Source organism: Sycon ciliatum, chromosome 12, assembly GCF_964019385.1.
Source record: "Sycon ciliatum chromosome 12, ocSycCili1.1, whole genome shotgun sequence".
In the NCBI taxonomy this organism is placed as follows: domain Eukaryota; kingdom Metazoa; phylum Porifera; class Calcarea; order Leucosolenida; family Sycettidae; genus Sycon; species Sycon ciliatum.
The window spans coordinates 20,055,102-20,073,631 of NC_088654.1; the positions used below are offsets into that span (position 1 = coordinate 20,055,102).

The 18,530-nt window shown below is 51.6% G+C and overlaps 1 protein-coding gene across 1 annotated transcript; it reads left to right on the plus strand.

Moving 5' to 3' along the window:
* The first annotated feature begins 13,223 nt into the window (after positions 1-13,223).
* On the plus strand, positions 13,224-17,426 carry LOC135828059 (uncharacterized). The gene has a single exon (XM_065340492.1). It carries the CDS (start codon positions 13,224-13,226, stop codon positions 17,424-17,426), a length of 4,203 nt encoding a protein of 1,400 aa, XP_065196564.1.
* Positions 17,427-18,530: the final 1,104 nt, after the last annotated feature.

Genomic DNA, 18,530 nt, shown 5'->3' on the forward strand with positions numbered 1-18,530 from the left:
AAACTATAGCTTGTATTGACACGATTTGGGGTTGCGAGCATTCAGAGAATGTGTGGCGTGGTGTAATTGTGGTGGATGGAGTGAGCAGACGCTATGTGTTTAACTTTAAATAAAGCGGGAGAAGAGAGTGGGCCACTTCATGCGGTGTAGAAGGTCAGAGTGGTCAATATGGAAGTAGAGAGGGAGGCGAAATCGTGCGGCTTTCCGCTGGATTCTCTGTAGCTTGTGTAAGCTAGTGTGGGATATGGGGTTACAGCGATGCTTGAATAAGAGTACAGGGGTAGGATGCGAGAAGTATAGATGGTTGCAAGAGCAGAAGTGGTAAGGGTTGATCTTAGGCGGAATAGCAAGTTCGATGACTTGAGTGATTTCACTATAATACTATCGAAGTGTTTTGTCCAGCGCAGATCATGTTGGAATATTATTCCAAGGTGACGGTGCTGTGTTACTGTTTCTAGTAGAGTTTGGCCGGCTGGTGGCTATTCACGGTGGTCTTTATAGTTACAGGTTTTACTGTACATAAAATCGGTATTACTCAGTTCCTCCTATCTGCTGTTTGTTCTGTGTGCAGTATGGACAACAGCTGCACAGGTTGTGCCATCCATATCAGGTAAGGCGAGAAGGTCACTGTTCTTGTGTGTGTCCGTGTGCTGTGGTATATGTGTGTGTGTGCGTGTGCGCGCATGTGTGTGTGTGTGTGTGTGTGTGTGTGTGTGTGCGCGCGCGCGCGCATGCATGTGTGTGTGTGCGCGCGCGCATGCATGTGTGTGTGTGTGTGTGTGTGTGTGCACGTCTGATGTGTGTGTGTGTGTGTGTGTGTGTGTGTTTAGACGCGGGGGATCATAATTCACTTGTCGGCTGTAATTAAAGACATATCACGGGACAAGGTGGGGATCAGCAAACATAGGTGCCCGATGAGGAACTCCAGGAATCTCTTTTCATCTGCGTGTAAAAGCAGGCATTGCCATTTTTGAACTGGCGCCGCGGAGACAATAATCTTAACAAAGCAATGAATAACACTATGCGCGCTCTCATATCACTATATTAGCAGCAATTACGAGCAACAATTATGAGCCTCCATTGAAAATTGTGGAAAGAAAACGTCCTGGAACCCTTTAATTGTTGCTATGAGTGTGATATGAGTGTGATATGAGTGCGCACATAGTTTTGTTCATTGCATTGTTGTCATTTTTCTTCCCTTGTTCTTGCAATTACAGGCAATCCCTGTCTTTCCAGTGGAATTCTGTTTGCCGATGACTTCAGCTCACCATCCACGGCCTCGCAAAGATGGTGAGCCATTCGTGTGCTGTGTTGTGGTGGCGAGCTTGTGCCCAGTGATGTTGAAGACATTGATAGTGACGGTGTACTTGGACACTGCGTGCAATTCGTGATGTGCTGTCGTCGACGCATTGGAAAACTCGTACACACTATTGGGCTTGTTCAATGGGGACGTTTCCCAGGACGTGATCGCGCCTGAAACTAACGTAGGATCTGTAAAACAAAATCTGCGCAGTCGAGTTTCTCTCGGCGTGATTTATCCATGTCTGCCTAGCATGCCTTGTTGTGTTGGAGACGCGTCGGCTGCATGGGCCCACAGCAGGCAGCCTGAACCGAAACCAGGGAGTCGTAAAACACGGTATTTTAGGACCGCCTGACCTCAACCGCGTTCTCCAATTTTGGTTTTACACGTGTTGTAGACCTAGCGTTTGGTGCGGCTTGAACAGTGCCATGGATAAATCCAGAAAGTGCAAAACATATTTTGAAAAGTCTTAGGGAGCACAGAATGTAGGTTACCGCCAAATCCACCCAATCCTTGTATGTATGGATTATACTATGTCAGCCATATTGATTCCAATTCCACGCAATCCTAGGGTGTATGGATCACATGATAAAAGCCATATTGGTTCCAACTCCACACAATCCTTGGATGTATGGATCACATGATAAAAGCTATGTTGATTACAACTCCAATCAGTCGACGTAAGCTCCGTCACGACTCGTTCTCTGAATTACGCCGCTTTGGGTGCTGCAATGCAACCGACTGCGCACAACATGCACTGTGCAAGGTCGACTCGCAGCTCGAATGCATTCGTAGAGCTGGTCAGAATTCCGGTGTCTTGAAACGACATACGCAAGCTCTGAAAACAAGTCTGAAAGCAAGTCTATCCTTGGCTATCCATGTGGAGTCACGCACTCTTGAGGTAATAGAGAGGTTAAGATGCACGTTATTTCCGACGTGAAGCGCAATTTCACGTCAAATTTGGCGTAAAATTCCAAATTTCGACGTGAGCAGCAGGTCACTCGCGTTGATTTTTCGACGTGCGAGCAAATAACGCGAGCTGAACTTTCGCGTCACGTCAGAAATAACGTGCATCTTAACCTCTCTATTCTGTAGCCTTGGCGGTGTGATGCCTACCAGCTGATACTGTGCATGGCTGACTTTGTTGCTACAGTAAAACCTGGTGTAAGCGACCTCTGGGTTTAGTGACCACCTGCTCTTAACGACCATCTATCCATGCACCGACAGTTCTACACAGACACTGTGGGACCTGGTTCTAAAGACCACCTGGCTTTAACAACCGCTTTTGCTTGCACCGCGGGGTGGTCGCTTAAACCAGGTTTTACTCTACATGGCACACAGACCGTTTGTGGCCAAAACCAAACGCAACGATTACAATGTTTAAGCGACGAGGAGACGATAACTTTATTCTACCGATAAATAATACCAGTGAGGCAGACACTTTGAGAAAACAAAACAAAAACAAGAATATGGTGAATCTACATTCTAATGCTGTGCGTCTTCTTAACCATGCCTGGTCGGATTTCTGATTTCTTGTTTCTCCCTCCATGCTTGCTCAGGTCGAAGAACGACGGTGCCGTGGGAACACAGTGCGGGCCCCTGGGCGATGGCAACGCGGCATGGTTCGACGGCAGCGGTTCAACGAGAGAAATGGTGAGAGTAGGAGCGCTGGTTGCTGGCCTTTCGATCGGTTTCGGGTAGGACGTGTGAAGCTAGCCTGCCGCTTCTAAAAGGAATCGGGATTGAAACCGCACTAACCAAAACTAGCAGAATCGACATACCGTGAAGGCTTCAATGCAAGTTGAGGCTGTTACAAACACTACTTGAAACCGGTGATGGACAAAGAATGAACGATAGTGGAATTAAGTGTCATGGTATGTCGATTCAGCTGGTTTTGTATATTGCGATTCTCAAACTATTGTCGCCTCGTTGCCTTTTTACGAAATTGAAAGCTATTTTTTCCTTCTTATGGCAGCAGTGTGGTGCACTCTAGCTTACCAGCAGCCATTTCTAAGTGCATGGCCTAACAAAGGTCCTGTCATGCAGGGAGAGTCATACGCCAACAGAAGTAGTCGCGCTAGCCAGCCTGTGTGACAAGAACACCAACACCTGCAGTTGAGATGCGGCACGTGCGCTCAAGACAAATGGCTTTCGTTTTCGGCAGGAGGGCGTGTACTGTACTCTCGGTTGCCGAACAACAACTAGGCTGGAGGTTTACACATACAGCATACCTATACATGTACTGGGAAATGGCTAACTCTAGCGACGGTGATATTTTATCGACTCTCTTCGCTAATGTTTTGCCACGCCAATCGAAATGTCGCATGTGCAGTACAGTGTACCGTTAGCCATCTTTCTTTTTTAGACTCTAAACCTCGGATCCCAGAAATACTTCATCGCGGATTGGTCCAGATTCAGAAAACGCTAAAATGTTTACCCGCCAGAATTAGCCGTTCTACAGTGTGTAGAAAGTGGCTCAACTACAGCTGCGCTCGGTGAGAACCGATCAACTACAGCTGCGCTCGGTGAGAACTGATCAACTAGAGCTGCGCTCGGTGAGAACCGATCAACTACGGCTGCGCTCGGTGAGAACCGATCAACTACGGCTGCGCTCGGTCAGAACGGATCAACTACAGCTGCGCTCGGTCAGAACCGATCAACTACAGCTGCGCTCGGTCAGAATCGATCAACTACAGCTGCGCTCGGTCAGAACCGATCAACTACAGCTGCGCTCGGTGAGAACCGATCAACTACAGCTGCGCTCGGTCAGAACCGATCAACTACAGCTGCGCTCGGTGAGAACCGATCAACTACAGCTGCGCTCGGTGAGAACCGATCAACTACAGCTGCGCTCGGTGAGAACCGATCAACTACAGCTGCGCTCGGTGAGAACCGATCAACTACAGCTGCGCTCGGTGAGAACCGATCAACTACAGCTGCGCTCGGTGAGAACCGATCAACTACAGCTGCGCTCGGTGAGAACCGATCAACTACAGCTGCGCTCGGTGAGAACCGATCAACTACAGTTGCGCTCGGTGAGAACCGATCAAAATTGCAAGCACTGGTCCAAGGGCGGCGCCGGTCAGTAGCTCCATCCAGCGTTTTGGTCCAACCGACTACAAGCTCACACAAACCAGTGGGGTGATATTTTACATTGCAAGAAATATGAATATAGGTGAAACAAGAGAGAAATAAAGACTGTCCGTTCATCACGGAAGGAACAACAACAACCAGAAAAGGAAAACATCGAATAACCAAGCAGCGCAAGCGAAAGCCCAAACGCTCTCCTCAGCAGAACGTGCACGTACAAGTGCACCTACAGCGCACCCGCAGCAGCGCAAACAAAGCCACCGTACTGCACTAATCTACATGCATCAAAATAAGGACACCACATGCACTCAAAAAGTAGACCGATCTGCATAAGGGTACGCGACTAGTAGCCGTGCCAAATAAATGCAAATAAATCGAAACACAAATAAATCGAACCGAAAACAAATCAACTAGAAACACCGAGTGCCTGCCTGCCCAAGTTCTCAAGTCCTTTTACTTCAAGTATTACTATATGGCACTCGTTGCACAACAAGCGTGGCGATGAAGATGAAAAGGCGAAGAGCGTCTCTCATTGATTTCCGGGCTGAATCTGGTCGAATGTGCATGTATGGCACACAATGAACACCCAGCCGGGCTGACGGACACCTACTGGATTCCGTACATCTATACACTGTGCTTAGGCACTTGTGTAGATCCGGATGATAAAACAAATGACATGGTCCTACAGGCCTGCGGCGGAACCGGTCCGGCTGGTCTGGCCATGGCCGGACCAACCTTTTGGCCACCAACGTGTGTTTCCTGCAGGTAAGGTCAAATTTAGTCACCCATATCATACACAAAGCATGGCAGGCTAGGGTTTGGCCAGACCAATCAAAACCTCATTATGCCGGTCCTGCCCGGGGCCGGGCCTAGAAACTGGCCCGGCAGTAGTTGGCCATAGAGTTGTATGTACAGTGAAATCTGTCTAAGGCGACCGCTCAAGGGACCTTCAAAATGTGGTCTCTGTTACCAGGTGGTCTCCTTATCCAGGGTCATTTGACAGGAAATAGCATCCCTTGGTCCTGGTTGCGGTGGTCTTCTAGGGCAGGCGGTCGCCTTATCCAAGTGGTCTCCTTATCCAAGTGGTCTCCTTATCCAGGTGGTCTCCTTATCCAGGTGGTCTCCTTATCCAGGTGGTCTCCTTATCCAGGTGGTCTCCTTATCCAGGTGGTCACCTTGACATGTTTTACTGTATTTATACCAGCCTGAGCGTGGTGGCTGGTGGCATTGCCCTGAGCGTGGTGGCTGGTGGCATTGCCCTGAGCGTGGTGGCTGGTGGCATTGCCCTGACCGTGGTGGCTGGTGGCATTGCCCTGACCGTGGTAGCTGGTGGCATTGCCCTGACCGTGGTGGCTGGTGGCATTGCCCTGAGCGTGGTGGCTGGTGGCATTGCCCTGAGCGTGGTGGCTGGTGGCATTGCCCTGAGCGTGGTGGCTGGTGGCATTGCCCTGACCGTGGTAGCTGGTGGCATTGCCCTGACCGTGGTGGCTGGTGGCATTGCCCTGACCGTGGTGGCTGGTGGCATTGCCCTGACCGTGGTAGCTGGTGGCATTGCCCTGACCGTGGTAGCTGGCGGCATTGCCCTGAGCGGCTGACCACCGCGGGTGAATGCGCACATTCACCCACGGTGGTCAGCCTGGACTGGTGAGACGCGACTTTTTATTTATTATTATTATTATTATTGTTTTAAAAGCATGTCTGCGTAGGTGGCGGGGGTGCCACTTTCGCGTATGCCAGTCAGGATTGATGTCTACAGAATAATACAGTGAAATGGCAGAATTGACGGAAACAAAAGCCATTATTATTTTAGCAACAGTACCATTAGGACGACTGGAAAAGCTGACCGAAAGTCTGAACTAGAATACATACAGCATGGCAACACTGTGCAGTAATGTGTGGGTGGCCAGGCAGCACGAAAGTCTCGTTCGTTCTTTCACATACTTGAAGCTTCCTGATGGTGGCCCCCGGACGAAAATTTGGTTGAAGTTATAGAGTTTGCAGCAGAGAGACCGCTTGCTTTTGGTGATGATGTAGCGTTTTCTGTGTTAGGTAGTGGCTGCAGTGGAGCTTGTGCACCTTGATGAATACAATAAAGGCCGTTATGAAATGCCGACTCAGCTGGACCTGTTCATTGCGATTCTCTTTTCTGTTTCTTGTAGATTTCGGTTCCCCTTGACTTGACAAAGGCAACAACAATGTCCTTTCAGTTCGGTAAGTAATGACGTGACGATGGGTGTGGGGCAGTTGCATGTGAATGGGATTTTCGGTCTTTGACCACGTTGGTGGGTCTGATCTCCTTACCTCCCACCGCTTTAGGAGCCGCATCTGCGCCTTGATCTCCTTGAAGGGTGGTGGCGTTCCTACGGGGCTTGATCTCCTTGAAGGGTGGTGGCGTTCCTACGGATGCGTTCCTACGGTGGCGTTCCTACGGAAAGCTCGGCCTCTGGCCGAGTCTGACGCAAACCGTGATTTTATTTTTATTTTTTTACTTACCTGTAGCCTATCTCCCACTGTGTGCATGCATGTATGGGGGGGGGGGGGGGTAGATGACTGTGTACATGCATGTATGGGGGGGGGGGGGGGGTAGATGACTGTGTGCATGTATGGGGGGGGGGGGGGGGTAGATGACTGTGAGCTCCATTTAGTCCCGTGCCCATATGCCCTTCACAGGTACCGTAAAGTACAAGAGCGTGAGAGCGCCCCACCCCCACCACCACCACCATCACAACCACCACCACCACCATCAGTAGCACCACCACTACTACCACCACCACCACCACCACCACCACCACCACACCACCACCACTACCACCACCACTACCACCACAACACCACCACCACCACCACCACCACCACCACCACCACCACCACCACCACCACCACCACCACCACCACCACCACCACCACCACCACCACCACCACCACCACCACCACCACCACCACCACTGTGACCACCACCACCATCAGCACCATCACTACTACCACCACCACCACCACACCACCACACCACCACCACCACCACCACCACCACCACCACCACCACCACCACCACCACTACCACCACCACTACCACCACAACACCACCACCACCACCACCACCACCACCACCACCACCACCACCACCACCACCACCACCACCACCACCACCACCACCACCACCACCACCACCACCACCACCACCACCACCACCACCACCACCACCACCCATTTTTGGCCGCGTTTCGGAGGCTGTGTGCATGACATTGTACAAACCATGTATGCATAGGAACAGCTTCAGGGTCTCTGCAGCCCCATTGTGTGACATTCTGAGCCCGCTGTTCGATGCAATCTTAGAGAAGCTTTGCATTTTCTTTTTTTTCTTTTTTCGATTTCACATTGTCCTCTTTCTTCAGGCAAGGGTACCTGCAGAAGTATAAGCTCCAGCTCGACGTACTCAATACGAGTGGAGTACTCTGTCGGCGATGCCGGGACCTATACCTTGATCACGTCCTTCACGACCGGGTGAGTCTTGCTCCGGCCGCGACTATTGCATTGTTGAACAGCCGAGTGGCACCAGTCACAACACATGTTTGTTGATACTTCTTTTTTAAACCGCATGTGCGGATTTAGCTAGAGAGGCGGGAAGGCTTCTAAGCCCTTTTCCCTACACCCAGAAAGTCACAATGCTTTCTGCAAGTCTTATAGCAAGCGACTGTCTGGTGATTGACAAGGGAACACATAAGCAAGGGTCCCTGATCCGAGTCCTGTTGTTGCCAGTCAAGTTTTAAGACTTTTTTTGCACTTTCAACTCGCTCCAAGTTTAATATGAAGACGAAAGAATGCCGGTTTTTCTTAGCTGTGCATGAAGCTCTAAATCAGCTCTTGTAAGCTATGCCAAACTTATCGTATCCGTTCCCGAAGGGAAGTCACAACGGCCGCTAACACCCGGCTAACCCAGCTATACTAACAGTAGCTGAACCAGAGTGTGCAAGTTCCTCGTTAGGGGGTCCGGGACGGCACAGGTCGTCATTCATATCATTCTGCCATCAATATTCGTTGGGAGTTGCTGTTGTAGATTGTCGTCGTATTCATGCTGCGCACCCCGGTACATGTAGTCGTGTATGGCTGTAGGAGTTGCACTATTTGATACGAACCCCAAGATGGGCAGTTAGTTACATTTGTTCTCTCCTTGCGTATTTTGTATCTGCATGTTATTACCCTTTCCGTGAGTCGCTCGCGAGTCGTGTACGAGTCGTGTATGGCTAAACCCGTATTTCTTCGCTTTACCCGTATGGCTGTCTGTACCCCACACATGGCGGCTCAGATGAGTCGGCGAAAAAAGTGGTGAAAACTACCGTAATACCGTATTTCGCGGAATACTGTAAACCGTGAAATTATTGCCATGGTCTAATTTCTGCGAAATTCGCGACCGCGTGGAAATCGCGAAATTTAGACAGCGCGAAAAGGAGATCCATGAAAGGCTTAGCAAGAATGCCACAGGTTTAGCAAGAATGCCATTCTGCAATCGCAAAATTAAAACCTCGCAAACCTGTCCGGATTCTGAAAACGCGAACTAAAAACGCCGCGAAAATTTCACGCTTTACAGTATGATGCTGCAACCAGATTTTTTTTATCATGAAATACACACATCTACAGTACCCTGTATATTACCGTTATTTTCACCGTCGCAGTAAAAGCCGCGCCGACTGTTTCTGGGTGAGTTACCGGTGTTTAAAGTGCGGCCTGCACTCCGGAAAATACGGTACCAACAATTCGGTTTCCTTAGCTGATATCAGGACTGATATCAGGACTGATATCAGGACGCCGCACACTCTGCTGCTTTATGTACTCCTTTTTGGCTGCACCCACTGCTGTTTTTTTGTGACCGTGCCATAACTGCGACACTGCCGGTTTTTTTGTACTTGTTTCGTGCAGCGCCGTGACGTCGCGCGACAACACCCTCTCCCTTCCCACGCTGGCGCGCGCCGCCAACGTGAGGATTCGCCTGAGGCAGCCCAGATTCGCCAGCAGTGGCTATGCGTGGGGTGTCGACAACATTGTCATCTTCTATGCGGCAACTGACGGCTTCGGCGACAGCTTCTCCACCTCCATATTTTCATCGTGCAACTGGTTCTTTCCCACCGGTGCTACGTTCAAGGTAAGTTCTAGTGTAGCGTGTCACCAGCAGCAGCAGCAGCACGGGGTCGATGTTGTCCTTTTGCAGGGCTTTTGTTTCTTTTACTTGGTTCCACTAGCCATCAGATGCCGCACAGCAGGGGCAGTGGCATATTGGATGTAGGGGTGGGGGTGGGGGGGGGGGGGGGGGAGGGGGAGGGGAGGCTGCAGTTGTAGCTCCACCAGCCAAAGGTTACCGGCAGTGGCATATTGGATGTAGGGGTGGGGGTGGGGGGAGGGGAGGCTGCAGGGGTAGCTCCACCAGCCAAAGTTTACAGGCAGTGGCATATTGGATGTAGGGGTGGGGGTGGGGGGGGGGGGGGGGGAGGGGGAGGCTGCAGGGGTAGCTCCACCAGCCAAAGTTTACAGGCAGTGGCATATTGGATGTAGGGGTGGGGGTGGGGGGGGGGGGGGGGAGGGGGAGGCTGCAGGGGTAGCTCCACCAGCCAAAGTTTACAGGCAGTGGCATATTGGATGTAGGGGTGGGGGTGGGGGGGAGGGAGGGAGGGAGGGAGGGGGAGGGGGAGGCTGCAGGGGTAGCTCCACCAGCCAAAGGTTACGGGCAGGGGCATATTGTATGTAGGGGGGGGGGGGGGGAGGTGGGGGAGGGGGAGGCTGCAGGGGTAGCTCCACCAACCAAAGGTCTCGGGTGCTTCACTAGATGTTCTCTGTTCTCTGTTCTCTGACTGCTTTCAGCAAGCATGTGGCGCCACAAGCAGCGTAATGGACCTGGGCACTAGTAGTGCGGTTGGTGCCCGTGTACTCGGTACGCGTATGATGCAGACGTCCTGCTCCGACCCGGCCTGCGGAACAACACTCATGTTTGACATGCGCCTGGCCTGTTCCAGTAAGTTACCAAATAGCACCCCGGTCTCTGCGCTGCACACGTATAAGCAATGTATAATACCCCCCCCCCCCCCCATAGGTACCCCCCCCCCCCCCATTTTTTGCCACGAAATACAGACACGTGAAAGCACGTGGATTGCCACGAAATACACGGTTTCTTTGCTGCATACATCATATACCGTGTTTCCGGAGTATAAGCCGCACGGGAGTATAAGCACCCCCCCCCCCCCCCCCCCCTATTTTTGCCACGAGATATAGACACGTGAATGTCTTTTTCATTATTTTATTATTTATAGTGATGTAAATAATGTGCTGTGTGTGCATGTGCATGCGTATACGGTTGTGTTTTGTGTGCGTGCGTGTGTGTGTGTGTGTGTGTGTGTGTGTGTGCCCGTGCGGTTGTGCGTGTGTGTGTGTGTGTATTTGTGTATGCGCGCGTGCGTGTGTGTGTGTGCGTGTGCGTGTGCGTGTGTGTGTGTGTGCGCGCGCGCGAGTGTGCATGCATGCACGCACTGGTTTCTGGATGTGTTTATGTGCAACCGACCGTCTGTGTGCGTCTGCGTTCTTGGTCCAATGTCCTTATTAGGCGCTCCGTCAGCGGCAGAGCTAGCAGCTACCATCCAAGTCATAGTGTACTACGGTTCTTCGCGAACAGTAAGTGAAACTCTGTAGAGTTCTACTCGGGCAGGACCGACGGCAGGGGCATGTCACACATGTATTACTGTGGAGATATTGGAACTCCATATCATTTAGAGCCATCTTAAAAAATACCCCTATACATAATAGAGAGGTTAAGAGGCACGTTATTTCCGACGTGAAGCGCAATTTCACGTCAAATTTGGTGTAAAACTCCTAATTTCGACGCTAGCTGCAGGTCACTCTTGTTGTTTTTCGACGCGCGAGCCAAACAACGATCAGCATGGTACTACGGACCACTTCGCCACGCACAGGTCTCACATTCAGTTAATTATGGTTGTTCGGTGCAAACCTCGAACTAAGGACCACCTGCCACTAAAGACCGCTTTCTCTGGCCCCAAGGTGTGGTCGTTAGTCACAAGTTTTACTGCATGACCTGTACATCCTCATAGTTACACCTGTCCGTATGTGACATTAGAATTGCATGCTGAGTACTGTTTCCCGTACCACCGGTACCTTTTCTATACTAGTACTCACGTATTGTACAACTTTATAGTGTCGCACACCGAGAGAAAATAACAAGGATGACAGCCCTTCAGGGTTAGTTGTCGGTTAACTGAACGAGAGCGAGCTGTTGCTTTGCCCTCTTCTTCACAAGCGCACCGAAATACTTGTCGCTTCAAAGTGTAACTGGCATTGACACTCTCGTCACATGCCGTTCTCCAAAGCGTGACGGGTATTAACTGTGAATACGGTCACAACATCACAATACACAGTGCTTATCGGCTATAGTGTGGTCGTGTAAAAGAATATACTGCCTTCAAGAATGAACAGTCTCGTATTTTCTTAAAGGGGAAGTATACCCTAAAATCAAATTTTCACCAGTTGTAGTCTTCGGGGTGCTGAGTCGAATGGTCTTGGTCCGAGGAAGCTGAGACGCTCCCTTCCTACTTGAATCCCAATCGAACTCGCGCACTTCCACCGAAACTGGGTGACTGCGCCCTACTAGATGGGGATTTGTATGCAAAATCTCACTAAAAGCGCCATTTCGTTCTTATAAAAGCACGGATGACCGCGATTGGCCCATATGTTGTAGTCTTTTGGACGCTGAGTCGACTGGTTTTGGTCCGAAAAGGCTGCGATGCAGCGTTCCTCCTTTATTCCCAATCGAACATGGTTGAAGAAGCGGTCACGTGGTCCTGGTTGCCCAAATCACCTGGTCACCGCGCCAGCAGGCGACAATTTTCACACCAAAGTTCAACTCGAGTGACAGGACTGCACCCAAAAAAGGTCAAACAGGCTAGTAAGTTGTACCCTGCAGGCACGGTGACCAGGTGACTGGTGTACGCAGGAGCACGTGACCGCTTGTTCAACCATGTTCGATTGGGAATAAAGGAGGAACGCTGCATCGCAGCCTTTTCGGACCAAAACCAGTCGACTCAGCGTCCAAAAGACTACAACATATGGGCCAATCGCGGTCATCCGTGCTTTTATAAGAACGAAATGGCGCTTTTAGTGAGATTTTGCATACAAATCCCCATCTAGTAGGGCGCAGTCACCCAGTTTCGGTGGAAGTGCGCGAGTTCGATTGGGATTCAAGTAGGAAGGGAGCGTCTCAGCTTCCTCGGACCAAGACCATTCGACTCAGCACCCCGAAGACTACAACTGGTGAAAATTTGATTTTAGGGTATACTTCCCCTTTAATCATAACATGGGTTGCAAGTGAACATTTATTCCCACGAGCAGTGTTATCGCATTGTAGAATACATCGGTTCTAAGAAATGCCTTTGTTATGAACTGCTATATTAGGTGCCTTATGACTCTTGTGTCACACTGTATGTTGCTATGCATGCTGTGTACACGCTCACCCATATGCGCGCGCCTCTGCTTTATGTGTACACCTCTCATGCTGTGCATGTGTCCACGTGCGTAGCTGCACTCCTTTCTCAGATTGCATGCCCGTCTTTCTGTACTTCAGTAGTTGAGTCGATCCTTTAGTTCAGGGTGCTTCAGTCTGGTTCTGATAACTTACTTCTAACTTCTATGTCTCTTCCAATTCTCTTGTAAATAATTCATTCCCTAATCCGAAGTGTTGCGTTAGTGCTGGCTGGTCGAACGTGGGTTCCACTACAACTGGTGCCGAAACCCGGGACGTGTGTGTTGTATTGACGAGTGCAAACCCTGCCACGCCAGCGAGATGTCGCTCAAGTTTGACAACTTCCTCCAGCCGTTCCGTGGGAACGGGGACAATTTCGGACGTTTTTGGGATAAGTTTCTGGTGCTTGCAAACATACAAGGTTGGGACACGGACGACAAGAAAGTGAAGAATTTTCCGTTGTTCCTGACGGATGACGCGTTTCTTGTATTTTCACGGATGCCGGCAAGCGATCAGAAAGACAAAGATAAAGTCTTGGCGAAAATGGGACTGTCGTTCACTCTGACGAAGGCGCAGGCGTACGCCAGATTCACCTCACGGACGATGCGCGTGGATGAGTCCCCCGACGCCTACGTTGCCGATTTGCAGCGACTGAGTACTATGGCGGGGCACAAGGCTGATGACGACAAGGACCCGATGATCATAGAGCAGCTGATCAAGGGACTGCCGGTAGAGTTTGCCCGAGAGCTAAGACTTACGATGGCGGGCAAAGAGTTGAGTGTGACGGGTTGCCTGGACGTGGTACGGGCGTTGAAGGCTGCGACCTCGGACCACTTGACACGAGTGCGTGGCGATGTTGTTGTGGCAGCTGCCACCACGGATGAGCAGGCATGTTTCAACTGTGGCGGAGTTGGCCACATGGCGCGGCAGTGCCCGAAAGCGAAGAAATCTGGTCGCAAGAGTGGTGCTGGTAAAGGAACGCGCGGCGAGCGTACTGGCCCTCGAACCTGTTACTTCTGTGACAAGCCAGGTCACATGAAGAGTGACTGTCCGGAGCGTAAAGCCTGGCAAGAGCGGAAATCGTCTGGAGCAGCAACGGCTGCAGACAGTGGCTCCCTGGCGAGGGGTGCGTGTTTGTGCACTGTAGCCGAGGCTACTAGAGCTTCACTGCCCAGAATCTACGTTGACGTGCGAGGCGTGGTAGGCAGCGAATGGGCACGTGCTAGAGCAGCAGTGGACACTTGCGCAAGTTACACAATGGTTACGGTCGAGTTCCTCAAACTTCACAAGATTCCGTTCACTGCTCAGCCACGTGTGTCTGTTGTATCCGTGGATAGCAGCAAGGTGAAGATCAGAGGAGCAGTTGATGTGGAACTGCAGCGCCAAGGGGATGGTGAACCGGTTAGTCTGCCAAGAGTGCGTGTGAATGCCTGCGTTGTCGACTCATTGACGGCTGTGGCAGCAGACCTCCTCCTCGGTGCTGACGTTATAGCTGGTGTTGGTGGCGTTCGACTCAGTTATGGCCAGGACGGCGAGGTCAATGGCGTGTGCTTTGGTCCTCAACCTAGAGATACCGGTGCAGCCGCTACTGCTGCAGCTGACGTTGAGAGCACACTCCGTCATGTGGACGTCACAGAGGACGATCGTGGTGTGACCCTGAAGGCCGAAGACGGAGAGCTCCGGTGGGACAACGACAAGCAGCATTGGATGTTGCACTGGCAGTGGCGTGATGGGCAAGCTCCTACATCTCCGATCGGCTCAGGGATCGGACAGTACGCGAGGCACAACCTGTCAGACAAGCAAGAGTCGCAGTTCTGTGACGAGATGGACGCCTGGGTCGAGAATGGCTACCTGATCGAGTACGACGAGGCTACGTACGGTCCTCCGGCGGCCATCATTCCGCTGCTCGCCAAGGACCAAGCCCACAAGGAGTCGACCCCAGTTCGTCCTTGTCTTGATTACCGTGGCTTGAATGCGGTGATTAAGTCGAACCCAGGCACTGATGCCCCAGCATGCGGTGAGAAGATCCGCAAGTGGCGACAGGTTGCAGACAGCCAGTTTGAACTTGTCGACATACGTAAGGCGTACTTGCAGGTACGAGTCGACCCATCCCTCTTGCGCTACCAAGTCGTGGTGTGGCGTGGGAAGCTGTACGCCATGTCACGGATGGGTTTTGGTCTATCGATTGCACCAAAATTCATGGACATCATTGTTCGGTGGGTGACGCGACGATGGCCTGATGTGGACAACTACGTTGATGACGTCCTCACGCCGGCGGAGAAGCGCAAGGCCGTCGCTGCAGAGCTAGCACGGTATGGCTTGCCGACAAAGCCACCAGAGCATCTACCCGAGGCGCGAGTGCTTGGCCTGAAGCTATCGACGACTGCTGATGGTACCATCATGTGGGCTCGCCGCGATGGAGTCGACCTCAGCTTCCGCCAACCGCTGACGAAGCGTGGTGTATTCCAATGGACAGGTCGGCTCACAAGCCACTATCCAGTGTGCGCATGGCTTCGCCCAGCCTGCTCAATGTTGAAGCGGCTATCAAGTGCAGTGGACAGATGGGACACGCCGGTTCCACCTAGCGTTCTTCAGTGTGCTGATGAAGTTGCTGAGCAGCTGTCCGCTCAAGACCCCGTCCGTGGTGTGTGGCATGCATCAGCCGAGTCCGATGGAGATTGGGCTGTGTTCTGCGATGCCTCGGATCTGGCAGTCGGTGTGGTCCTCCAGCTGAACGGCCAAGTCATCGAAGACGGTACATGGCTGCGGGACACAGCCGATAAGAAGCACATCAATGTGGCGGAGCTAGATGCTGCGGTGCGTGGACTGTCGCTTGCAGCGCAATGGCACCTGCAGACGGTACGACTCGTCACCGACTCAAAGACAGTGTACGGCTGGCTGAAGCAGGTCCTCGACAATGTGCGCCGAGTGAAAGTTGGTGGGCTGCACAAGATACTGGTTGAGCGGCGACTGGAAGTGATTGCTGACCTCGTCCAAACGGTCGGCCTCAAGGTCCGAGTGGAGTGGGTGCCGACTGACCAGAACCCGGCCGATGAGCTCACCCGTGTCCCGAGGCGGTGGCCCAAGGGTACAGCCGAGCCGAGTGATGTTTGTTCTGTTTCTGTGGCAACGCACAAGCATGCTATCGGGCCCGTTACTCTCAGTGAGATAAAGGATGCGCAGCAAGCCGATACCGAGATATCACAGCTGCTGGATGAGCTGAAGTCGGGAACCCCCCTGTCGTCGAAGCTGTACAGACCGGTCCGTGATCAGCTGTTGGACCATGACGGTGTGCTGATGCGTTCAGTAAAGCTGCCACTCGACGGTGTCGTGCAAGTGCCAGTCATACCACCTGAGCTTGAAGACCAAGTACTGAAAGCATCTCACAAGACCTCTGGCCATGCCACCTGGACGACAATGCATGACTCACTGCGCAAGCGCTGCTATATGCCGCTGATGGCCGAGAAATGCCAGAGTGTTGTCCAAGCGTGTGTGCCTTGCTCTGCAGCTAACCCGGCACGGGGACCGACTGTTGAGCCAACGCGTCCAGACGTACCAGGACGACCATGGGAGGTCATACAGATCGACACGTTGGAGCTTGGCCAGAGTGGAGCGCACCACTGCTGCCTGGTATGCGTCGACATGTTCACCAAGTGGGCGGAGGTACAGCCACTACGTCGACACGATGCAGCGAGCGTAGCAGCCGCACTGACCAAGATCTGCTGCCGGTGGGGCCCGCCGTCTGTCATTCGCATGGACAACGGCACTGAGTTCCGGAACGCGGTCGTAGCAGCCCTCCTGGAACAGTTTGGTGTGGTGGTGAAAACGGGTGCAGTTCGACATCCTCAATCACAAGGAGGGGTTGAACGGCTCAACCGTACAATCATCGGTCTCCTGCGTAAGGCGCTCGAGGAAACCAGTGACTGGACGTCTGAGCTGGAGTTGGTTCTGTTCTACTACAATGGACGTCCCCATGCTACAACCGGAATATCGCCAAGGCTGGCCATCACGGGCTGGGAAGGGCGCGATCTAGTAATTGATCACGACCCGACAGCATACAGCGCCAGTGAATGGGTAGACCGACTCGCCGGGCGCGCTGCTCGAATTCGAGACCTTGTTGAGTCGCTACTGTCCTCGAATGACTCTGTGTCAGGCGGTCCAACAGAGTCACCATACCGTGTCGATGATCCGGTGATGCTACGTCGCCCAGAGCGGAGTCAGAAGCTCATGACGCCATATGAGAGTGGCTGGACGGTGCTGAAGATAGTCTCGCCATCGACCCTGGTGATCCAGCATGCTGACGGCAGAGAGAAGGTCGTGAACGTTGATATCGTGAAGCCTGGACACGCCCAGCAGGTAGATGGAACACTAGATGATGGTAACCATGATGCTGCCGAAGATCGCCCAGAGCCAGCTGCCTGTGATAATGTGGTGAGCATCGAGTTTGCGGCTGACATGCCGACTCAGCGCTACGATCTCCGAGGCCCTGGTAATCGACGACAGCCAGCTAGATACAGTGGATGATCAATGGCACCTAGGGGAGTGGTGTTATGAACTGCTATATTAGGTGCCTTATGACTCTTGTGTCACACTGTATGTTGCTATGCATGCTGTGTACACGCTCACCCATATGCGCGCGCCTCTGCTTTATGTGTACACCTCTCATGCTGTGCATGTGTCCACGTGCGTAGCTGCACTCCTTTCTCAGATTGCATGCCCGTCTTTCTGTACTTCAGTAGTTGAGTCGATCCTTTAGTTCAGGGTGCTTCAGTCTGGTTCTGATAACTTACTTCTAACTTCTATGTCTCTTCCAATTCTCTTGTAAATAATTCATTCCCTAATCCGAAGTGTTGCGTTAGTGCTGGCTGGTCGAACGTGGGTTCCACTACACCTTTGTGTAGCAAAACATTCCAGATTGGTACGAAGTGTTTCACCTGTGGTGTTAACAGCTGTCCAATGCGTCTTCTGATCCGACTCGCACTGCATCACAGTGCTGCAGGTTCAACTGTTGTTGTCTTCTAACTCATGCTGCAGAGCCACATGGCAAGCTTACAGGACTATGTATGACCAGCCGCATGCACAGTAGCACTCCCTTGCATGCACAGTAGCACTACCTTGCATGTACGATGATCTTCCTGCCCCTGCGCACATGCATGTGATATGTCACACTTTAAAAAGTATCGTGTGTAAGAACTAATTTTTGGGAATGAGAATAAAAAGGCGTTTTTCAAACACCCACGCTATAACCGATACCTACTGCATTAGTAATTACAGAAAAATTCGGTGCTCAATATTTTCGGTATGAGGGCAAACGGCCAGGTTAGGTGAACAGAAATTTTAGGTACAGAGCAGCAGTTCCCTATTGGATTATATGTTTGTTTGGTGTATTGAAATTTTAGGTATGAAACAGACGCACCGAAAGTACCGAAAGTTAATAATTTGTAACATGGGAAATTGTGGGCACAAGTTTTGCGATCGAGTCCACCAAATAAACCAGATTTTGAACAGTCAGACGCGCACAATCTAACACAAAATTGACTGGGAGTACTGAAAAATCAGTAAGTACACTGATTTTTTTTGAAATTACAGTAATTTGCCACACTGAAGGAGGAGAACATAAACAAAAAA

What these genes read in the sequence shown, in the direction of transcription:
- LOC135828059 (XM_065340492.1), top strand. Translation starts at nt 13,224, where the DNA reads ATGTCGCTCAAGTTTGACAACTTCCTCCAGCCGTTCCGTGGGAACGGG.